The 19,493-nt window shown below is 38.0% G+C and overlaps 2 protein-coding genes across 2 annotated transcripts; one reads left to right on the top strand and one right to left on the bottom strand.

Annotated features, from left to right (window-relative positions):
• Positions 1–741: 741 nt before the first annotated feature.
• Positions 742–3,317, top strand: LOC149069042 (uncharacterized). The gene is made up of 2 exons (XM_089251254.1): positions 742–870; positions 2,479–3,317. Exons 1-2 carry the CDS (start codon positions 777–779, stop codon positions 3,093–3,095), a joined length of 711 nt encoding a protein of 236 aa, XP_089107380.1. The 5' UTR covers positions 742–776; the 3' UTR covers positions 3,096–3,317.
• Positions 3,318–9,172: 5,855 nt separating this feature from the next.
• Pex13 (peroxisomal biogenesis factor 13) lies at positions 9,173–18,777 on the bottom strand. Its single transcript, XM_089250545.1, has 5 exons — positions 18,545–18,777; positions 15,253–15,828; positions 13,075–13,263; positions 12,784–12,888; positions 9,173–9,921 (listed from the first exon to the last, which is right to left on the bottom strand). The coding sequence occupies exons 2-5, from the start codon at positions 15,824–15,826 to the stop codon at positions 9,704–9,706; spliced, it is 1,086 nt and encodes a 361-aa protein (XP_089106671.1). The 5' UTR covers positions 15,827–15,828; positions 18,545–18,777; the 3' UTR covers positions 9,173–9,703.
• Positions 18,778–19,493: the final 716 nt, after the last annotated feature.

The raw sequence follows: 19,493 nt of genomic DNA, 5'->3' as shown, positions 1-19,493 counted from the left end.
ACCTGACGTAAAGTTTGTTTCTGTGCAATGCTTGTTATGTGTAGTGCTGTCATCTGCCCCCAGTTTTACTAACTATGAGTGAAGTGTTATGGTTGAATGATTGACCGTTGTAGGACTGTTGCTCTCTGTGGCGAGACTTTTTAACGGGGAGATCGGCTCGCATTTGCGCCTTGAAGTTGGGAACCACAGAAAACCAACTTCAGCCGACCACCACTGTGGGGTTCGAACCCGGATCCTCGCATCACGAGTCCGGCACTATAACCACTCGACCACCACAGCGGCCTAAACATCCTTTAGTACTTTAGGCGAGCATCTTATCGACCTGGGCTACCGCACCCAAAAAAAAAAATTGTGAGAGTTTGTCACGAATTGTAAGAACGGTCAAAAATGGGTCGAAGGGCGATCCGTAGCCTCCATCAGAAAGAGTCCCTGGAACACAAAGGGTTAAAAAACCCCTTTAGGTAAAGGATGGAAACGAGTTGTCGGCGTCGTCGCCCTCAGAATTTGATGACGACCGGGATTCAGTGGTTTTTTTTTAGTTTTTTTTCTTTCTCTTATAATATCCAACAGCCATCTTTTTTTCGTTTTGTTTGTTGCTTCAATGTTCTAGCGCTTTGTTGAAAATTATTAGATACGGTGTCAATTTGCAAGCTTGCTTATTTGCGAACGCATCTAGGGTTTCTCCGAAAACTTCAGCAAGTTTCGCCCTATCAGCGTTGTCTTATTATTGTGAATCGAGTCGTTATAATATCACTTGAAGGTTAGTCATTAATCAAATGGCTGTTCGTACCGTTAGACTTCCACTGGTGTTGGTCGCGATTTCACTCGCATTCGATCAGATCCACGTTGTCGATGCATTTGGTCATTTCGGTAAGCACTCTTTTGCAATCCACCATTTCTCTCAATTGCGCTGATTAACCCCTAAGCTGCGAGAATAGCAAGAGAAAACTTTCTCTCAAAATGCGGCCGAGTAAAAATTTTTTAGTGGCCTTTTGTGAAAGATAAACGGTACTCAAATCCATACGTTGCAAATACAGTGACACCTCGGCTAACGAAGATAATTCGTTCTGGAATCACGTTCGCTAGCCGAGGTATAAATGTACAGTGAAACCTTTCTTCGACGAAATCAAAATATAATCCCTTCATTGATTAATGTTTTGTGTGTGTGTGTGTGCGCGCGCGCACTGTTATAAAATGTGGAAACCTGTTTATAATGGAATATTTTTTCAGACTCCTGACGCGCGTTGCGTTTCGTACAGGTGTTTCAATGCTTTATACCAGTTTCCCAACCTTTTTTGTCCCATCGCCCCCTCCTTCGGGAATTTTTTTCTCCCACCGCCCCCCCCCCAACGCAATCTAACCCATAGGATCATGTTATACCCGTAGCTTCTACCGCCCTCCCCCATCGCCCCCAAGGGGGCGTTAAAGCCCACGTTGGGAATCACTGCTTTATACAATCGAAAAAGAAAAGGGATAATACAAACAAAGAGAATCTAGGTTCGAATCCACCACCAACAAAAGAGTGATTCGGGGGCAAGAACTCTACCACCACTCACTCAGGGATGGTAAACCATTTTTTAATGTAATTGACTTGTCCTTAACAAGTTTTCTGTCTGTGATTGTCATTTACTTGGCTGTAATTTTTTTCGTTTTTCTTTGCGATAATTTGTGATGATAATTTGATCCCGTATGGATCCCGATTTCCCGTATTTTTATGAAAGAAATATGATCAACATAGGCTTTTATCGTTTTGTGTGTATTGATGATTTTCTAACGGAACACCTCCCACTTACCGGATGGAACTTCTTAGCGGGCTGCGGGAACTCTGACCCGCGGGCTGAAGGCTGTGCACCCCGTCCTAGAAGTTTATCCACTTCACGATGAAGCACGTAATTATTGCGTCCAAACGCCAGTGGAATAAATTCAAATAAGTCTGTTTTCTCTCCTCATCACCACGAAACTTTGTGGCAACCGTATGAAAAAAAAAGTAGTTCTTTCTACCTCCGTCTTGAGGAGGTAAAAAGTTTCTACTCTAAGGTTAAATAGGTTCTACTATATATACATGTACATAAGAGGGGAAAGAGAGATATACTTCATACCTATATATAGATGGTAAGAGAGAAATAGTAATATACTGTTTTTCCCCCCTTTCATTTGTTTCCCCCTATTACTTTTCTACTTTTTTCCCCTTCCTTTTTCTAACATGCCATTACGTCAGAACTCACCACATCATTTATCACCGATTCGTCAAACAGATTAATACATCCGAATCTCTTGCTATTCACTTGTAAGTGAAGCGGTTAAACACGCGCATTTCTGCAACACCTGGTATTTCGTTGGCGGCGAAACAATAGAGCCTTGTATTATGCGTCCAGTAGCTGCTGCCATCTATTTATCGAATCGAAATTAAGAAGTTGGCGATCGGGTGTGTGTGTAAACGTGAAATCATCATTTTTTTTTATTTCTTTTAATTTGCAGGTTCGATCATGGTGCCATCGATCATAGGTACGCTATTATTAATCTTGATCATCTTCTACCTCTGTTACCGGTACAGTCGCCGGAACGACGCAACGGCCATCGTAGGCCCCAGTGCCGCCTCTTCACCGCCGACTGGTATTTATCCGACGATGATTCCGTCATATGCTCCCCCGAATGCCTATGCCGCAGGTTCACAAATGTATCAACTGATGAATCCTTATAATCCACCGACTCGCCAACCTGTCAATCCTGAAAATACTCAGCGAACCGTGAATGCCGATCATCCATCAACTCAACAATCCGTGAATCCCCCGTATGCTCAACAGCCTGTCCCGTATGCTCAACAGTCTGCGAATCCCCCGTATGCTCAACAGCCTGCCCCGTATGCTCAACAGTCTGCGAATCCCCCGTATGCTCAACAGTCTGCCCCGTATGCTCAACAGCCTGCCCCGTATGCTCAACAGCCTGCGAATCCCCCGTATGCTCAACAGCCTGCGAATCACCCATATGCTCAACAACCTGTAAATGCCGATCATTCATCGACTCAACAACCCACGAATCCCGATAATTCATCGACTCAACAGCCCACGAATCCTGGTAATCCATCTGCTCAATAACCTGTGAAATGCTGTTCACCCATCAACTCAATTCCTCTGAGTGCTAATTGTTCATCTGCGCTCAACAAAATGTAAATCCGCCGATAATCCGTCGACTTAACGATCCATGGAGATCTCGATCAATTCTCAGCAACGACACTTTGTTACTGAAACATCCCTCCTGTCTTTCATGAGATGCGCAAATTCACACAACGAAGCAATAAAAGATGCTAATTTGTTCTCAAGATATTCTATAGAATGTTTCTTTGGTATCCTTGATATGGACTTCTCATAACGGACCTCTCCGTTAAGCCAGGGCAGTGCCGTTACTAGATTATTTGTCACCCGGAGCAAGCCGGAATTTTTGCGCCCGTTGCATGTAAAGAAAGCAGTTAAAGCGTGAATTCGGCACCCCTTCCGATTCAGCACCAGACCTGCCTGCTTCCCCCCCCCCCAGTTGCGGCCCTGAGCCAGGACAACACTAGCGTCAAGCCTGGCCCAACAGTTATCAGCAAATATTTGTTTCCAATACTTGCCTTCCCCCTAAACACATAGCCACACTCGTGCCAAGGCGGGAACAATACTGGTCGAGTACCTTCCAGCTTCCAACCCAAGTCAAAGGCGCCCTTTCCTTCCCAAGCTTCCAATCAGTCTGACCAGTCCCGTAACTAGGCTGGTGGAACCAGACACTGCTCCGCACTCAGTGGAATATGGAGGGAGGTGGCCCTCTTAAAAAAATATTCACCTATTTTGCATAATAATAATCTTTTCAAGCGGCCCCCAGAAAAAATCTGTTCCCGGGGGCCCCAAGAAGGCACGCTATAGCCCTGCGCCTGGGCATATAAATTGGTCGAGGAACGCCAACAGTCACAACACGGAGAGTATTCTGAAAAAACGGTTCTGTTCTTGTTGTAGGTAATAAAGTAATTCAATAAGGAATATTGAGCCAAGCTGGGGCGATGTGTGAAGTTGGGGCCCCTGCTTCTTTGAATCAGGGAAGGCAAATTATTTTAACCAATTTGCGAATGGTTATTGGGCCATCCCTGACACGAGTGTGGCCCTAGCTTGATACAAAGAAGCAGCAGTGGCAGGGGCTGGCTGCATAATGGCCCAGCTTGGCCGAAATATTCTTTGGCGAATATTTGTCACGAACAGAGCCGGGTTTTCCAGAACACTCTTCGTGTTGTGACTGTCGCCGTTCTTCTATCAATGTGTGGCCAGACAGATTGGAAGAAAGGCGGCACACCACATTGACTTGGTTTGGAAGATGGATGGTACTGGTCGTTCGGTACGACCAACCCTTCCACCTTACAACATTTGACGATCATTGCCAATGGTGGAGCGGCCACACTACTTACCCATGGAACGTATTGTGCCAACCTTGCACGAGTGTGGCCATGGCTTTAGCGAACGTCCACTGTAGATATAATGGGGGGGGGGGGGGGCATCAAAGAACCCAACCTAGGAGCACAGGTGTAGGATGTGGGGAGCCATGACGGCAGCACTAAATTTTTAGGGCTAAAAATTTCAGGCTAAACACTAGGTTGTTAGGTACACATACATACTTCCGGCCATGGCCCACACAGGGGTGGGGCTGGCAGGGCTCCAGTCGTGGAGCCCGGGAAGATTCTCATAATTTTTTTTTTCTTCACGATACAAATGCATCATAAACGGGCCCAAAAAAGATCACAGCCTAGTGGGGCCTGCTGCAAGGGGGAAAGGCGTGCTTCTCCGGCACAACTCATTAGGAATTAAATTCACCCATGGCGATAGAACGGAGTTGTACTCGATTTCAAACGAAAAAGGATCTAAAAGCCTGTAAAAACGGTCGCACGTACAGGAAATACCATTCAGTACCTTGAATGGCAATCGAATCACGTGCTACCATTTTTCCATTCTAATAGGTGGCTTTATTTCCCATTCCCCCCCCCCCGACAAACCAGTCACGGCCCAGGCTCTGTCCCTCCAGGGATATAAGCCTTTTACCCTTGCGGTTTGGGTCGCGCTGACACCCCCCCCCCCCCCGCGGCCCAACTGATGAGGCACCGGTCCCCCTAAACCGTAGATTGCGGGTTCGGATCCCGCCACGGATACTATTTCTTTTGGGGATGCTGAATCAGTATTCCGAAGTGTAGGTCCTAAGGGTCGAAAAATAGTGCACGTTGGTTTCCAATTCTGTCAGTCAGCGCCGTTATGGATTGGTTGAAAACTTGAATTTCAAGTTTTTGTGACCAATCCATATCGGCGTAGTACGTATCCAAAGGAGAAGTACGATTTATTACATAAAATTTAGCAATAATATTCTGGAAAAAAATTGTATGTGAAGATGAATATACCCTGCATCACCTTGGCTGAAAAAAATGTGAATGAAGTGAATTATTTATTCACCAAAAAAAAATTTAAAAAATAAATATTTGCTGACATTTATGTTTTTAATGAATTTTTTGAATATCAAAAATGCAAGAACATTTCGAAAATTCCAAAAAATGAATGCTTGGGTATTAAAGGATTAATACAGGAAACAAAATAAATTCCCCCATGTCAAACCCTTCAATTAATGCCACCCTCCTTTCCTGTAGGATATCGCAGACTGAGTAAAGCTAATGTTTGCAAAAAACTAAAAAAAAATCAAACCAATAAAAAAAAAAACATTGTTACATAATTAATTATAATTACATTTATTGCACACAAACTTGTGACACCTTCTACTGACTTTAAACCACTCAAGAACATTTAAGATTCACATTTTAAAAAAAACTTTAAAAAATTGTTCAACATTTCATTAACTTGAATGTAACGCACATGGTCACAGCCCAATGCCCAAACGTCTATCTCAACATCAGATTATCAAAACCAAATACAAATATTCGTAATAAAAAAAGTAAAACAAATAACATCAGTGACACATACACATAAGATACAAAAAAAGGTAGACAGTCTCGATAATAGGTATCTAAAAACAAGTTAATTTTTCTGAAGGGCTTTCTTTAACAAGTCTATGATGCTGTACACACAATGTTCGGTCAAAAGAATTTCTCTGTGGAGGAAAAATGTAAGTCATTCACAACACAAAGTTAAACGATCATAAAAGTGCAATTTAAATAAATCTTCCTTGAATACAAAAATATCTCAAAAAATTAATATAAGGTGCAGAACATTCACTTAGCTTTTTTGGTATTACATCTGTTAATATAATAGACTTTTTTATATCTAAACCCTGTTGGTACACCCCACCAGAGTCGCAACGAAAAACAAAAATTTGTTTAGCCTAGCCCAGTCAACTGGGGCTAGTTTAAATTTTGGCACCCTCCTTCCTGTAATTTTAAACAAAATTAAAAGTTAACTCCGAGCCCTTCCTAGTCCAGCACCCGGTGCATCACACCCACTCTGCCCTCTCATAGTTGCAACCCTGAACCCCACAATATAAGAATAATTAAATTTTTAGATTCACTAAAGTCCTGAATATCATGTCGATTTTAAAATGATGATTTAGCAATAAATTTTTAATTCACGGGTAGGTTCTTCCCAATACTTCCCAGATCGATAACAGTCCAAGTCAATGCTTTCAGAATCATCCCACAGATTGTGTATTTTATTTTGAATTAATAAAGCAGTGATTATAAGCAGAGAAGCACTAGCGCGCTATTGCACCAAATACCAAAGATTTTGAGAGAGAGAGAAAAAAGGTTCTTCAACAAACTAGGTTTCAGATACCAATGCGAGTTGGAATGAAATGACTTCACACTCATATAAAATTTAGATGATTTATATCTGCAAACCACTTCTAAAAGACCTTACAAAAACTCATTACAAACTGAATAAGGGATCATCAAAGTATGATTGCAGTGATGTCACTTATGCGCTATATAAAGAGATACACACCAATTTTGAAAAAGATGTGTGAAAATTCAATTCACAAGTTCTATGATACACTTTCACTCACTAAGGACCCAGGTTATTCTACAATCTAGGTTTCAAGGATCCAGGAGAGTAACCATTAAGTGACATCACTGTGCGCTTTTTTTTTTTGTTCTTCTGTATAAGCCTGAATTCTGATTTGCAGTCCATAAAATTTTCGGCTATCGGCTAGACACATTAGGAAAAAACCATACAGTCGACCCCTGATTTCACAAGCCAGTACGGACTTAAACAATTAGTTTGTAAATGAGAAACATGTTTAAAGAAATGGGATGTTGTTTGAGAACACGTGACTAGTTCATAAAAACATGCTGTTTGTAAAATGGAGGTTCGTAATATTGAGCGCCGACTGTATCTGCCAGAATAAAAGACGCATGTATCTCAAAAACGAGGTCTGGCATGTCATACTAAAATAATGTCTGTGAAAGACCAATTCCCAACAGGATCAACTTTTTATGGTTTGGAGTCTCCTTTCCCCCCCCCCTTTATATATAAGTTAACCTCTTAAATCAAAATACCACTCCTTCAAAGAGAGGAGTAACTCCTTTTTCTTAGAGAGGTTTCGCTGTAGTTAAGTGTTAAAAAAAATGCCTCTTATACACCCACAAGTTTGTTACATACATGATGCAAAACTGGATATATCATCCTCAAAGCGAAAATCCATCTTGTTTAATAATAGATTGGGTAATATGGCTTCTTTTGATGCAAAAAATAAACATTGATTACTGAGTAAACATTGACTACTGAGTTTTTATGTCCAAAAGAGAAATCTGAGTACCACAATAATACTAAAAAAAAGTCATACAGAGTGATACAATTTGTAAGTACCTACATGGAGACTATGGCCATCTTGCTTTATTAGACAGAAAATATATATATAATATATAACATTTAAAAAAATCTTGGTTTACTAGATATATCGATATAACAATAATGCCAATAATATATTAAATATATTTAATACTCGACACATAAAACTCATCATCAAACCCACATAAACCATGAAATTTACATATTTATAATAGTTATATATAATATATTACGATATATGTAGGTAAGTCTAAATAAAAATATTTCATCTCTTTTAAGATTCTCGCCTCCTCTTAAAAACTCTAATATTAACTTACACATTGGAAAAGACTAGATGTTTTGCCCATGTTAAACCTCCTGGAGAAACATTCATCTTTTACCAGCCGTATTAAGATTTGAATTGATTTTCATAACTTTTTCCTTTTATTTCCCCCTCTGATCCTTCAGTATAGACACATCAATCAAAAAAACATCCACAAAAAAAAATTTCCCGTATATTTTCTGGACTTCCCATGTCCATAGAAACATTAAAATTCAAAACAAAAAAAATTAAATTTTATTCTTCCTTAAAAATAGGTGATTTAAAAAAAATTAAATTGATAGCAGCATGTGTTAGAGATGTAAAGTTCTCGAGAATAATCTTCAAGAGAATATTCCTATCGAGGATATTCTCATCTGGGACTATTATAAATAACTTGTGAGAATGTTCTTATAAATTCTTGATGAGAATATTCTCCTGTTATTTATAATATAGTTATATATAATATCCTCAAGAATATTCTCTAGGACTACTTTTATAAATTACTGGGGAATATTCATATCGAAAATAATAAGAATTATTATTTTTCAAGTAATTAAGTCCTTCCAGAGAATATTCTCCTTGATGAGATATTCTTCCGTTATAGAAGTCTTTCCAGAGAGTATTCTCAAGAATATTTGTAATAGCATGTATTATAATAAATATAATCTCTATAAATAACTTGAGAACAATTATTATTATTTTCGATAAGAATATTATCTAGTAATTTATAATAGTAGTCCTTCGAGTGAATATTCTCAAGAATATTCAGACAAAGAAAGACAGAGAAATTCTCAAGAATATTCTCTGTCCCCGTCTCTCTTCCCATCAAGAAGACGGGAATATTGAAGTTTGCAGCCCATAATATTAAAGTTTAAAAGCGAGAAAATTAAACTAACATGGCTGAATTGCACAACTTTTAAAGAAATATGAGTAATACAGAATTTAAGTGTATGTACATTGAAGAAAACAACAGTTCTGTATTTTCTTAGAATGAAGGTGATTATATAAGAATAGCTTCCTTTATCGATCACCTTTGGTATAATTTTTTGTTTTGAACTTATTTCTGAAAATTTATCCAATTTTAAAATAATTTTTTAAGGTTTTAATCTTAAGGTTTCTAAAATCTTCATAAATAAACTTTTAAAACATCATGACCAAGAGCTGAACTAAAAGTTGCAATTATGTCAAAAATTGTTTTTTTTTAATGTTTCAGGCAACGAAAAAACTGATTTATATTTCATAATATAAACAAAATTAGTAAAAAAATTTATAATATAAAAGAAAATTAATATTCCCAATCCCGATTATTCCCCATCTTTTAAATCCAGGAGAATATTCTTGTTCTTTGATCACATTTCTAGCTTGAAATTTTTGTTGCGCAAAATTAAGTTTGGAATCTCACACCTTTGAGGGAAGAAAAAATTAAGTGCTTTCATGAATCCAAAATATCATATAAACATTGGCCGTTGAAAAGTTAACATCTTTAACTTGCATAGAACCTTGTAACACAATCTTAAAAAAAAAATACACGTCAAATAATGAGAACAACTGTTGCACTTAACGTGGAAATTTCTGGTATCCCCCTGATTGGACAAATGTTTCAATTTTCTAGAATGGGATCTTCTACGGGGCTAGTCATAACTTCATTGCATGCATCATTAAAGTTCTTGACACACTCTGCATTTGGAGTCGGCACCACCGTTGGAGCTTTTGATTTCTTTTTCTTCAAGAACAGACGAACATAGTTTGCCGGTATCAGCCCATAATGCTGCTTATCTGCAGTAGCTAGAATCCAATTTTTGACTTTCGGCTGAACACCTACAAAAAATTATGTTATTTTACTTGCTTCCACATCATCACATTCACCTACTGATATTACTTCTGAAGATAGAATGCAAAAGGTTGACATATAGTCATTCCTAGGTATAGTTAGGGGCATATGCGAGATTGGAGCTTTTGGATGGGCACAAGACATTTCTTTCAGAGAAATTTTGAGTTATTAACCTTCAAAAAGCATTTAAATTAGCATGAATGGATAAAATAACATATAAAAGGTATTTTCCTTTCAGTATTTTAATATTTTTTCATGAAAATACTAGCTGTTATCAAGTCCACACGAGCAAAGCCATGGATAATCTGAAAATTACTCCGCGATGATTTGCCCATACAGCATTTAAACCTATCACGATCCCCTTGGGGGTTGACTTTTCAGAAATCCTGTCTTAGTGGGTGTCTACATTATAGAATGTAATACTGAGACCAAATTTCATGTTTATAGCTTCAGCGGTAGCAGTTTCATCTCTCATGATAACAACAGAATACCTTATTGAATTGTTTTGTTTTTTTTTGAGAGAGAGAGATATATAGTGATAATCAGTGTTACCAACTGTTTTTATTTCAACAAAATTTGGAAAACAGTGAAATTTTTTTTTATCTCAGGAAAATTCTTTTATAACAAATTTATAATCTCACGTTTGAAGGAAAAATTCACGTGTTCAGCAACATCTAGTAAAGGGGTAGGTAAAATTACAACCAATTGAGATGAAGGATGCGGAGTGCTATCAAAAATTGTGGGTGGTACAGCGGTTTATTTACATATGGACCCGAGTTATCAGGAACACACTTTAGATTCTTATATCATGAAAAAAAACATGAAATGAATAAGAAATATTTTTGGGACTTTGCCTTTTGGAGCTTATCATACTGGTCCTTATAATGGAATAGTTGCAATAACACATTTTTGCGATAAAAAGTGTCAACTGAATAAGTGTTGTGGCATTTTTATTCAAGAATACATGATTTTAGAGCTTGTAGCGGTTATGTTGATGCAGCACATAGACGAGTTTTCATTTTGAAAAAATAATTCATGAAAAAAGTTGAAAAATGCTAACAAATATTGTATAGGAAACATTACAAACTTTGCCTAGTTTCGATTCAAACTATAGGACAAGTTTTCAAAAACAATTGGGCAGTTTTTAGGCCATTGCTAAAAACTGCATGTTTTTAATTCACAGTCAAAGAGTTAAACAAGATGCCCACAGGTGCCGAACCTGAGAGCTCAGGCTATTTGAGCCCCTTCCAAATTTTGTAAAGGGACTGAGACTGCTCCTCCCCCGCAATGTTTTTTTTCATGACACAGAAAGGATGGTTGCTAGATGGCATAAAACAAAAGAAACTGTACAGTTTATGATGGGGGTTTCATACATACATCACAGGGACACAGTGTATTAGGGAAATATGAAAATATATGCACAGAAACAAAATATACTATTGCAGAATACACAACGCTGTAGGCATAGTGCATTGAATGGAGACATGACATGCTGAAACAGATGGCTACCAAATTAATTCTCAACTGCCAATGCACCTCAACCAATACAAAGGAAAAACAATGGGCAGACACTTCCACGGCAGACAGTAACCCACTACCCTTTCAATGACTTTATTTGTTGGTTTCAAACCACAACTTTTCTGAAGATAGCTATCTCTTCATTGCCAGGGCCGAAATGCATAGACCAGAGAGGACATTTTATATATGTTGTAAAAATGTGTTTTAAATAAATACAACGCCACAACAGACAAAATGCTCAACGAGGTGGCTGAGAAATGCCCATAACAAATACGAATGTCATATATTTCAAAAATACAGCAACCCAATTAAAATGTAATCACAAACAATAATATACATGATAAAATATTATACAATGCCCATAAAGAATACTTATGTTTGTCTTATTCTAAGTATGAATAGCTTCTCAATTTACCCCAACATGTTTATCGTATTTCTTTTTGAACGTGTCAATTGTGTTACAATTTACTACCATGGGGGGTAAGTTATTCCATTTATTAACAACCCCATTAGAGAAAAATTCCCTGCGACACCATAACCTTGCGTTGTCTCTTACCAATCAATACTGGTGCCCCCTTGTAAAAGCAGTCGATTGACGGTGTACTAATAATTCATGGTCCATCCTATCCAACCCATTGAAAATTTTGAACACTTTGATCGTATCTCATCTCCCCAACACCTGCGTTCATCCAATGTAAACACTAAAAAAATGAAGTCTCTTTTCATAACTCAAGCCCTGTGTGCCAATAAGGGCACGTGTAGTTCTTCTCTGTGCCCCTTCAACCAAGTCTATGTCCCTTCTGTAAGTATAGTCTCCAAAACCTTACAGCATACTCCAGTCCAGGATGAACTAAGCCTCGGAAAAGCAGAGGAATGACTTTAGGAGAACGCGAAGAGACCTTTTTGAAAATTAAACCGAGCATTCTATTCGCTTTTTTGACCACCGCTGAACAATGTTCAGAAAACCTAAAAGCCACTCGTCAATGAGAATTCCCAAATTGGTGACCCTAGTTGCATCAGGGATAGTCACACCATTCAACTCATAAGAGAACTGTGAGTTGTTGAAACCAAAATGAGCAACCCTGCACTTGTAAACGCCAAATGTCATGCTCCAATCCTGTTAAAATTAGTCTGGAGCAACTCCCTTAGTTTGAAATTTTCATAGTCATATTTTTAATTACTGGAAGTAACATCAATTCCAGAAAATACTTAAGAGATGGCAAAATTTGACTATCAATTTCAGACATTTGAAATATACGTTTCTGCAATTTAAAAAAAAAAATTCAAAGAAAGAGGGGGAAAAAACCAAGGCAAGACAACTTAACACCTACTTTCAGGAGCTACCAACAAACGCTGCCCACGTCTAAATGACAATTCACTAGGATTAGAAGAGTTGAAATCATACAATCCAACTGCCATATATTCTTCTCCAACCTCTGGAAAAAAAATGTGGGAAAAAATATACATGAATACTAATGAAATGTATTAATGCCTTAAACGATAATTAAAAAAATACAATTTGAACTCTGACATCAAATAACATACGGTCGAACTTGGTTGTAAAAACACCTCAGCTGTAATGTCAATAGTTGGCAGGTATTACTTTGAAAACTTGAAATTACCTATTTTTTTTGCAGCCATTTTGGAGAAAATTCGAAAAAGCAGCCACGGAGCCCCAAACACCAATCCCAAAAATACAGCTATCGGCCATACAGAATGGCCTGGGTCATCTTCGGCCTTGGCTGATTTCAGAGCTGTGTTAGTTGCAGCTGCCCATGCCGCTTCAGCTGATGGGTGATTTTTCGTCAATCCTACAGGTAGGAATTGTGTACGCATAAGATGAACTCAATTTTCTGGTTTAAATAATATTGATAAAAAAAAGAGGAATTTATAGAGAATTTTTACATAATACAATATAGAGACGCAACATGTTTTATGCTTTTCGAACTTAAATTTTATTATCATAGGTGCCGATTCCAAAACGAAAAATCTGTGGTTTATCATGTGATGAAATGTTTTGTATCGAAGGAAACGTGTCATACAAACAAAAGGAAAAACAGGATTGCATGGGGATATGCATATGTATATGAGGATTGCATATTTATAGTCATAATATTCTTTTTAAAATTTAATCGTTGATTATAAATACATCCTAACCTCTCTTTTACAAATGGCGGCGGAACAAAAAAGTTTGTCCGTAAAAGAAGGGTGACTGTTAATCAGGGGTTTGAAATGCATACTTTAATCATATAGGGAAATTATTATTTTGCTGTAAAAGTTTTGTCATAGTTAAAATTTTTTTGCAGAATTCATTTTAATCGACTGTGATTTATATTAGCGCCGCTGTGGTGGTCGAGTGGTCATAGTGACGGACTCGCATCGCGGAGACTCGGGTTTGAGCCCCACCGTCGCCACAGTGGTGGTCAGCTGAAGTTGGTTTTCTGTGGTTCCCAACTTCTCGCCACAGAGAGCAACAGGCCTACAAACAGCAAAAATATTCAGTCACTACACATCACTCACTTCACTTCTGGGATATAGATGGCAGCACTGAAAAATCATACACAACACTAGATACGCACTCAGACTGTTAGGTACACACAGTTACAATTCCGGCACAACTCGCTAGGTAGTAAATTGCCTATGGCGATAGACCTAAGTTGTGCTCGGTATGAAAAAAAAAAAAAAATTTATATTAGTGCTTCATTTCCTGCCATGCGCGTTTTTCTACAATTTTAACAGTAACTGGCAACTTTGCTTACTTTAGGCATCATATTTGACAACAGTCGATTTCCCATCGTTGAAATCAATACTATTTTCCCATATTTTTTCCAAACATGGTTAGCCTGGAATCAGGCCCATTGGGGAGGTCGGGGGAGCTTGCCCATCCCCCCCCCCCACCATCATTAAGAAATACACTAGAAATGACATACATACATTGAGTACATGTTCTTTGCCCCCCACCCCTGGAAAAAGTTTAAATGACGGGCCTACCTGGGATAGTAAGAACTGAAAGAGTATTTTCTTCAGGGATTTTTTTGTTCACGCCAAGCGTAATTTGAGAATTTCTAGGGATTTTTCTATATCAGAATATTTAAGACAGGGAAATTTCAGAAAACATGAATGTTTGTCAAGTATTTCACCCTCACGATCAATAGTGCTCAGGCTTAAAGGGATAAAAAGATGGAAATCGGAAGAATCTGGTTTCTGACTGGAAGATTCCAATAAAGGTAAAAAAAATCGAAAGCATTGGCACACGTGCATTATTTTCAATTCAATAAAAAGAATATATTGCAGCAACATGAATTAACGAATGCCATGACTATCACCAGACTTATACCCGTTGTCGAGATCTCTTCCAGCCCAGCTTCATGAGTGTCTGAAACAAAAAGCGTGTTTACTCAACAGTCTGAATATGTAGTGTTGTGTGTGACTTTTCAGTGCTGCTATCTATATTTCAAATTGTGAGTGTAGTGATTGAATATTTGTACTGTTGAAGGCCTGTTGCTCTCTGTGGCGAGACTTTTTAAAGCGAAGATCAGCTGACACTCTAAAAGTGGGAGAACCACAGAAAACCAACTTCAGACTAATACTACTATGGCACTGGTGGGGTTTGAACCCGGGTCCTCGTCATACTAGTCCTTTACTATGACTACTCACCATGCGACCACAGTGGCTATTTATACATGTCTCAACACTACAATGAAAGTGTCCATTTTTTAAACATTTTATAAACACACACAATTAAGAGCAATTTTTTTTTCGTTTATTGTAATAACAGAAATATTGAAAACCATACTTACGCAAGAAATACAACAGGCGATACACAAACCATTGCAATGCTCGAACAAGAGCTAACGTCGAAAGAATGTGGGAAAGTTGGCTCTTCAATCTCGAAAAATTCTCAACAACACCCAGTACCGCACGATAAGAACTGTACACTGCGTGGTATGTTGACTCCAGCATCATACTAATGGATCCGACAGCATTAACTAAGGACTCTATAGACTGGAATGCCGGCCTCGAACTCTCCTCGGCTAATCGGATGAAAGCATTGTCCGGACTGTTATAAGATTGGTAGGCATTGGGATAACCGTAACCAGTTCCGAATCCACCGCCGAAGCTTCCGAATGCACCGAACGGGGAATAACTGGATCCGTATGGCCTACTGTAGGGCATGTTGTACGACATGCCACCGTACGGTACATTGGGTCTGTAGCCCGTACGGACACTGTTGGATCCCGCACGAGGTGGCAGTGGTGGAGCTGCCAAAGGAATGTCCCTTGTTATCTGCTGGGGAGGTTGCTGTTGGTTTGGCAGAGGATCTTGAGACGAGTTCAGTTGTGTTGGCATCGAAACTTTACTAGATCTATCCATGTCTGTAAGAGAGAATAAAGCATGCAAATTTCAGATTGAATATATAATAGGTAACATAGGAACGCATCAAAATAAAACTGACACAGCATTTTCCTCACGCCATATTGCCGAAAAATTACAGATGTGTACTACTGAAGAATTTCTCAATAAAAGAGACTCACCTAATTCAGTACTTTATCTGTTTCAAAAAAAGTCAACTATCAACGAGTGAAAAAAATTAAAGCTTGGGACTCAGAAAAGTGTCTAATAATGGGAGATTCCACCACAGATTACAATACATACACTGCATTCATCTAGATATGAAGTATCATACCAGGACTTAACAAATCGGGGGGGGGGGGAATTAAGCACAAGATTACACCTTAAGAGCCACAGATTTCCCCCACCCTAGAAAAAAAAAGTCTTGCTAATATTCTCTCCTCCCCCCCCCCCCCACCATCTTGCAATACAAGACTTCTTCTCAATAACGGAAATATATCCAACTGATCTGACATACTGATATAAATTGAAAACCTCTGTATTATCCTCAGGCTCCAATTTTTATAAATTGTATATATAATTGTATACTAATATTTTCCAATAAATATTGGAAAATATTAAAGGTACAGTGAAAGCTCAATATAACGATACTCTGAAGGCAAAGAAAAAATATTGTTGTAGAGCGATTATCGCTATCATCAGGCGCCACCAAATTGCTGTTGTTTTGCATCTCTTCTGAACTGGCATTGTTAGTACTGTCCTGAAATGCATTTGCGAGTGTTTATTCACACACAGTTAAATGCATTTCCGAACAAGACTTGAAAAAATATTGTTTACGAGGGATTTATTGTCATACTGAGTGTCATTGTGGCAAGGTTTCACTGTATATAAATCGTAACATTGACACAGAGAAGAATGCACGTCACAAAAAAATGAAAAATTATTATTTTTTGCAGATAATATAGTACAAACCCATACCAGTGGCATGGTCAAGTGAGTCACTAGAAGAAATAGTTTAGTTCCTGCAGCTCTCCAAATATGGAGTTAGCATGGGGTGGGGTATTCATGGCTTTGGTACAGAGACTTCGGATTTTCCTGTAAAATTTGATTTTTATGACTTATATGCTTTTCCATGTCAACATTAATTGTCAATTACAATTGACATCATCATCATCCTGCTTCCGTCGCTGTACCCCCCCCCCCAGCCTTTCAAGTCTATCTCCGCCTCTGACATACTGATATAAATTGAAAACCTCTGTATTATCCTCAGGCTCCAATTTTTATAAATTGTATATATAATTGTATACTAATATTTTCCAATAAATATTGGAAAATATTAAAGGTACAACCTAAGGGAATAGATATCCAATAATTAATCCGACCCACACACTACATTATATAAACAGACGGAAGAGAAAATGAACTAATCTGCAACGATTTTTCAAATCATTCAAAACGCTGCGGCTATAAGGTGGCGTCATTTGGAAGAAAAAAGAGAGAGAGAATGAAGACACGTTTGAAAATGGCAGTTGGAAGTTTCAAAAGATGCGCTAGAAACAATAGAAAACAACCACCAGCGCCATCTCGCTGTATTTTTTTAACAAAACATTCTAGAGCAACGACAACCCTGCAGGCAACCGCAACACAGAACACCACAGTGCGCTGGCAACTTATCATCGGAAAAAAGTCGCGAAGTTGTCGTGTCCCTTATACCGAAGCTGTTCCGTTCTATGCCTGGATTCGAACCCATAGGACCTTGACAGTAACCTTCCTAGACGAGCCTCTTACCACTGCACCACTCGGGTGGTGGAACTGGAAAACATAAGCCACATTGACTGAAACAGAATGATACTTACCATGACACAAACAAGAGACCTAGGCTACCTACAGCTTCCCACCCTCGCCATTCATCCTACACATATGGGACTCAAGCTCGAACAAGCAGAATGGTGAATTGCATTGCATATTCTTGAATTATTCAGCCCCTTACAAAATTTATTGAATTTATTCATTAATTGGTGGGGGTGAGGTATTCAAATAGCCTCAGCCTCCAGATTCCGGCACCTGTGAAGACAGTTTTTTTTTTCTTAAAGTTTTCATAAATTACTTGGAACTTTATATCAATTTTTTATTCTTTCGAAGATGATTGTGATTTTTTAGTATAGAAAACACTGAAATCAACTCACGGGGGAGCCCTTGCACACGCCAGTGCTTGATAGGCATCTCACCAATAATTTTAAGCTAATTAGTTGACAGCAGTCATTCATCATTCATTTACGACTCCTTGAAATGATAGTAACATAGATACTAACACTATTTCCGACCAAATCCAACTATGGATACTGTTACACATGGCCCCCACATCCTGAAGTAGGGCCCCTAGGCCGGGATCTTTCACGGGCCCCTTTATGATAAATTTATAGTGTGAAAAAGCAAAAAAATTGTGAAAATTGTCTCGGGCCCCAGGGCTGGAGCCTTATCAGCCCACCCCTTGTTTGGGCCATGCTGTTGCAACACACTAGAAATGACAGCTCCATCCATTGCTCAAGAGATTAATGAAATATGGGTCAAGTCAAAGCAACTGCCCTCAAAAATTGATACACCCCCCCCCCACCATTGCTTTAACAACAAAAACCCCAAAAAAATCACTTTACTCGAGAAATGCTCATGGTTATTTTAATTACATTTCCTAAAATTTATTTCATTGTGAAAAATGACAGCGTCATTCTTTACACTTACTTTTATTTCCTTGTTTTTCTTTTAGGTGAAGCTTTTTTTACAATCGCGGTAAATATAATATAAAAGCCCCCCTGAACTACCTTGAAATCATCATTGAGCTCATTACATTACGAGTTAAAAGGGGAAAAATGACACGATGATTAAAAAAACGCTAAACAAGTAAAATTTCCTATTCATTAACTTACGCAACTACATTAATGCTAATATTCACTCGTGTTTATTGAAAGTGTAGTAATAATGCCTTGTAACACGTACTGTACTTATGATGAAACTCTTTACCCCCTTTGGAGTTGGCAGGAAAAATCGTAAATTAGTATGTACTAATCGTTAATTAGTATCAAATGACCATATATTGCGATAAAACCGGAACATTTTCTTTATTCAGTCTTCACTGATTTTTTCAGTAATTTTGCTGACCAAAGATGACTGATATGTTTAATATTCTATGTAAAGTTTCCATATTTTCTTTCAATTCTTGTAGTTTCTCCTTCTCAATGAGTTTTTTAAAGAAATGTCCCGTTTTTTTTGATGAAATTGTTTTTTTTTCTCCATAAAACACATTTGATACATTGCATTCCGCAGTATCCCTTGATTTCTTGACAAAAAGAAACTTTCATCAACTTTTCGCTTAACTAATAGTTTTTTGCTTTTTTTTGGCAACTTTTTTGATAAGATCTTTCTCAATTTCAGCGATGGTCCATATTTTTCGGATGAAATATGGTTAGATAAAATTTCAATAGTGCACAACGAAAAGTTTGATTTTTTTTTTTTTTTGAAAAAATGAGGTGAAAATGAGATTTTTATCAAACCATAGAATTAGTTTTTCAAATCAATGAAATTTAAATATTTTAATTTAAAAAACAAAGAAAACAAAACCATCCCGTTCAAAACGGTATGTATGGTCATGTTTTAGAAAAAGTCAAGATTTCTGATAGTTTTATCTTCAGAG

Source organism: Pholcus phalangioides, unplaced genomic scaffold, assembly GCF_987345545.1.
Source record: "Pholcus phalangioides strain wild (caught in Gottingen) unplaced genomic scaffold, Ppha-v1.0 ptg000024l_1, whole genome shotgun sequence".
In the NCBI taxonomy this organism is placed as follows: Eukaryota; Metazoa; Arthropoda; class Arachnida; order Araneae; family Pholcidae; genus Pholcus; species Pholcus phalangioides.
This window is presented reverse-complemented; position numbering and strand designations above follow the sequence as displayed.

Coding starts and splice junctions, on each gene's coding strand:
- LOC149069042 (XM_089251254.1), top strand. CDS start 777: ATGGCTGTTCGTACCGTTAGACTTCCACTGGTGTTGGTCGCGATTTCA. Junction 871..2,478: donor CGATGCATTTGGTCATTTCG/GTAAGCACTCTT, acceptor TTTAATTTGCAG/GTTCGATCATGGTGCCATCG.
- Pex13 (XM_089250545.1), bottom strand. CDS start 15,826: ATGGATAGATCTAGTAAAGTTTCGATGCCAACACAACTGAACTCGTCT. Junction 12,889..13,074: donor AATGGCTGCAAAAAAAATAG/GTAATTTCAAGT, acceptor TTTTTTTTCCAG/AGGTTGGAGAAGAATATATG. Junction 9,922..12,783: donor TTTGTTGGTAGCTCCTGAAA/GTAGGTGTTAAG, acceptor AATTTTTTGTAG/GTGTTCAGCCGAAAGTCAAA.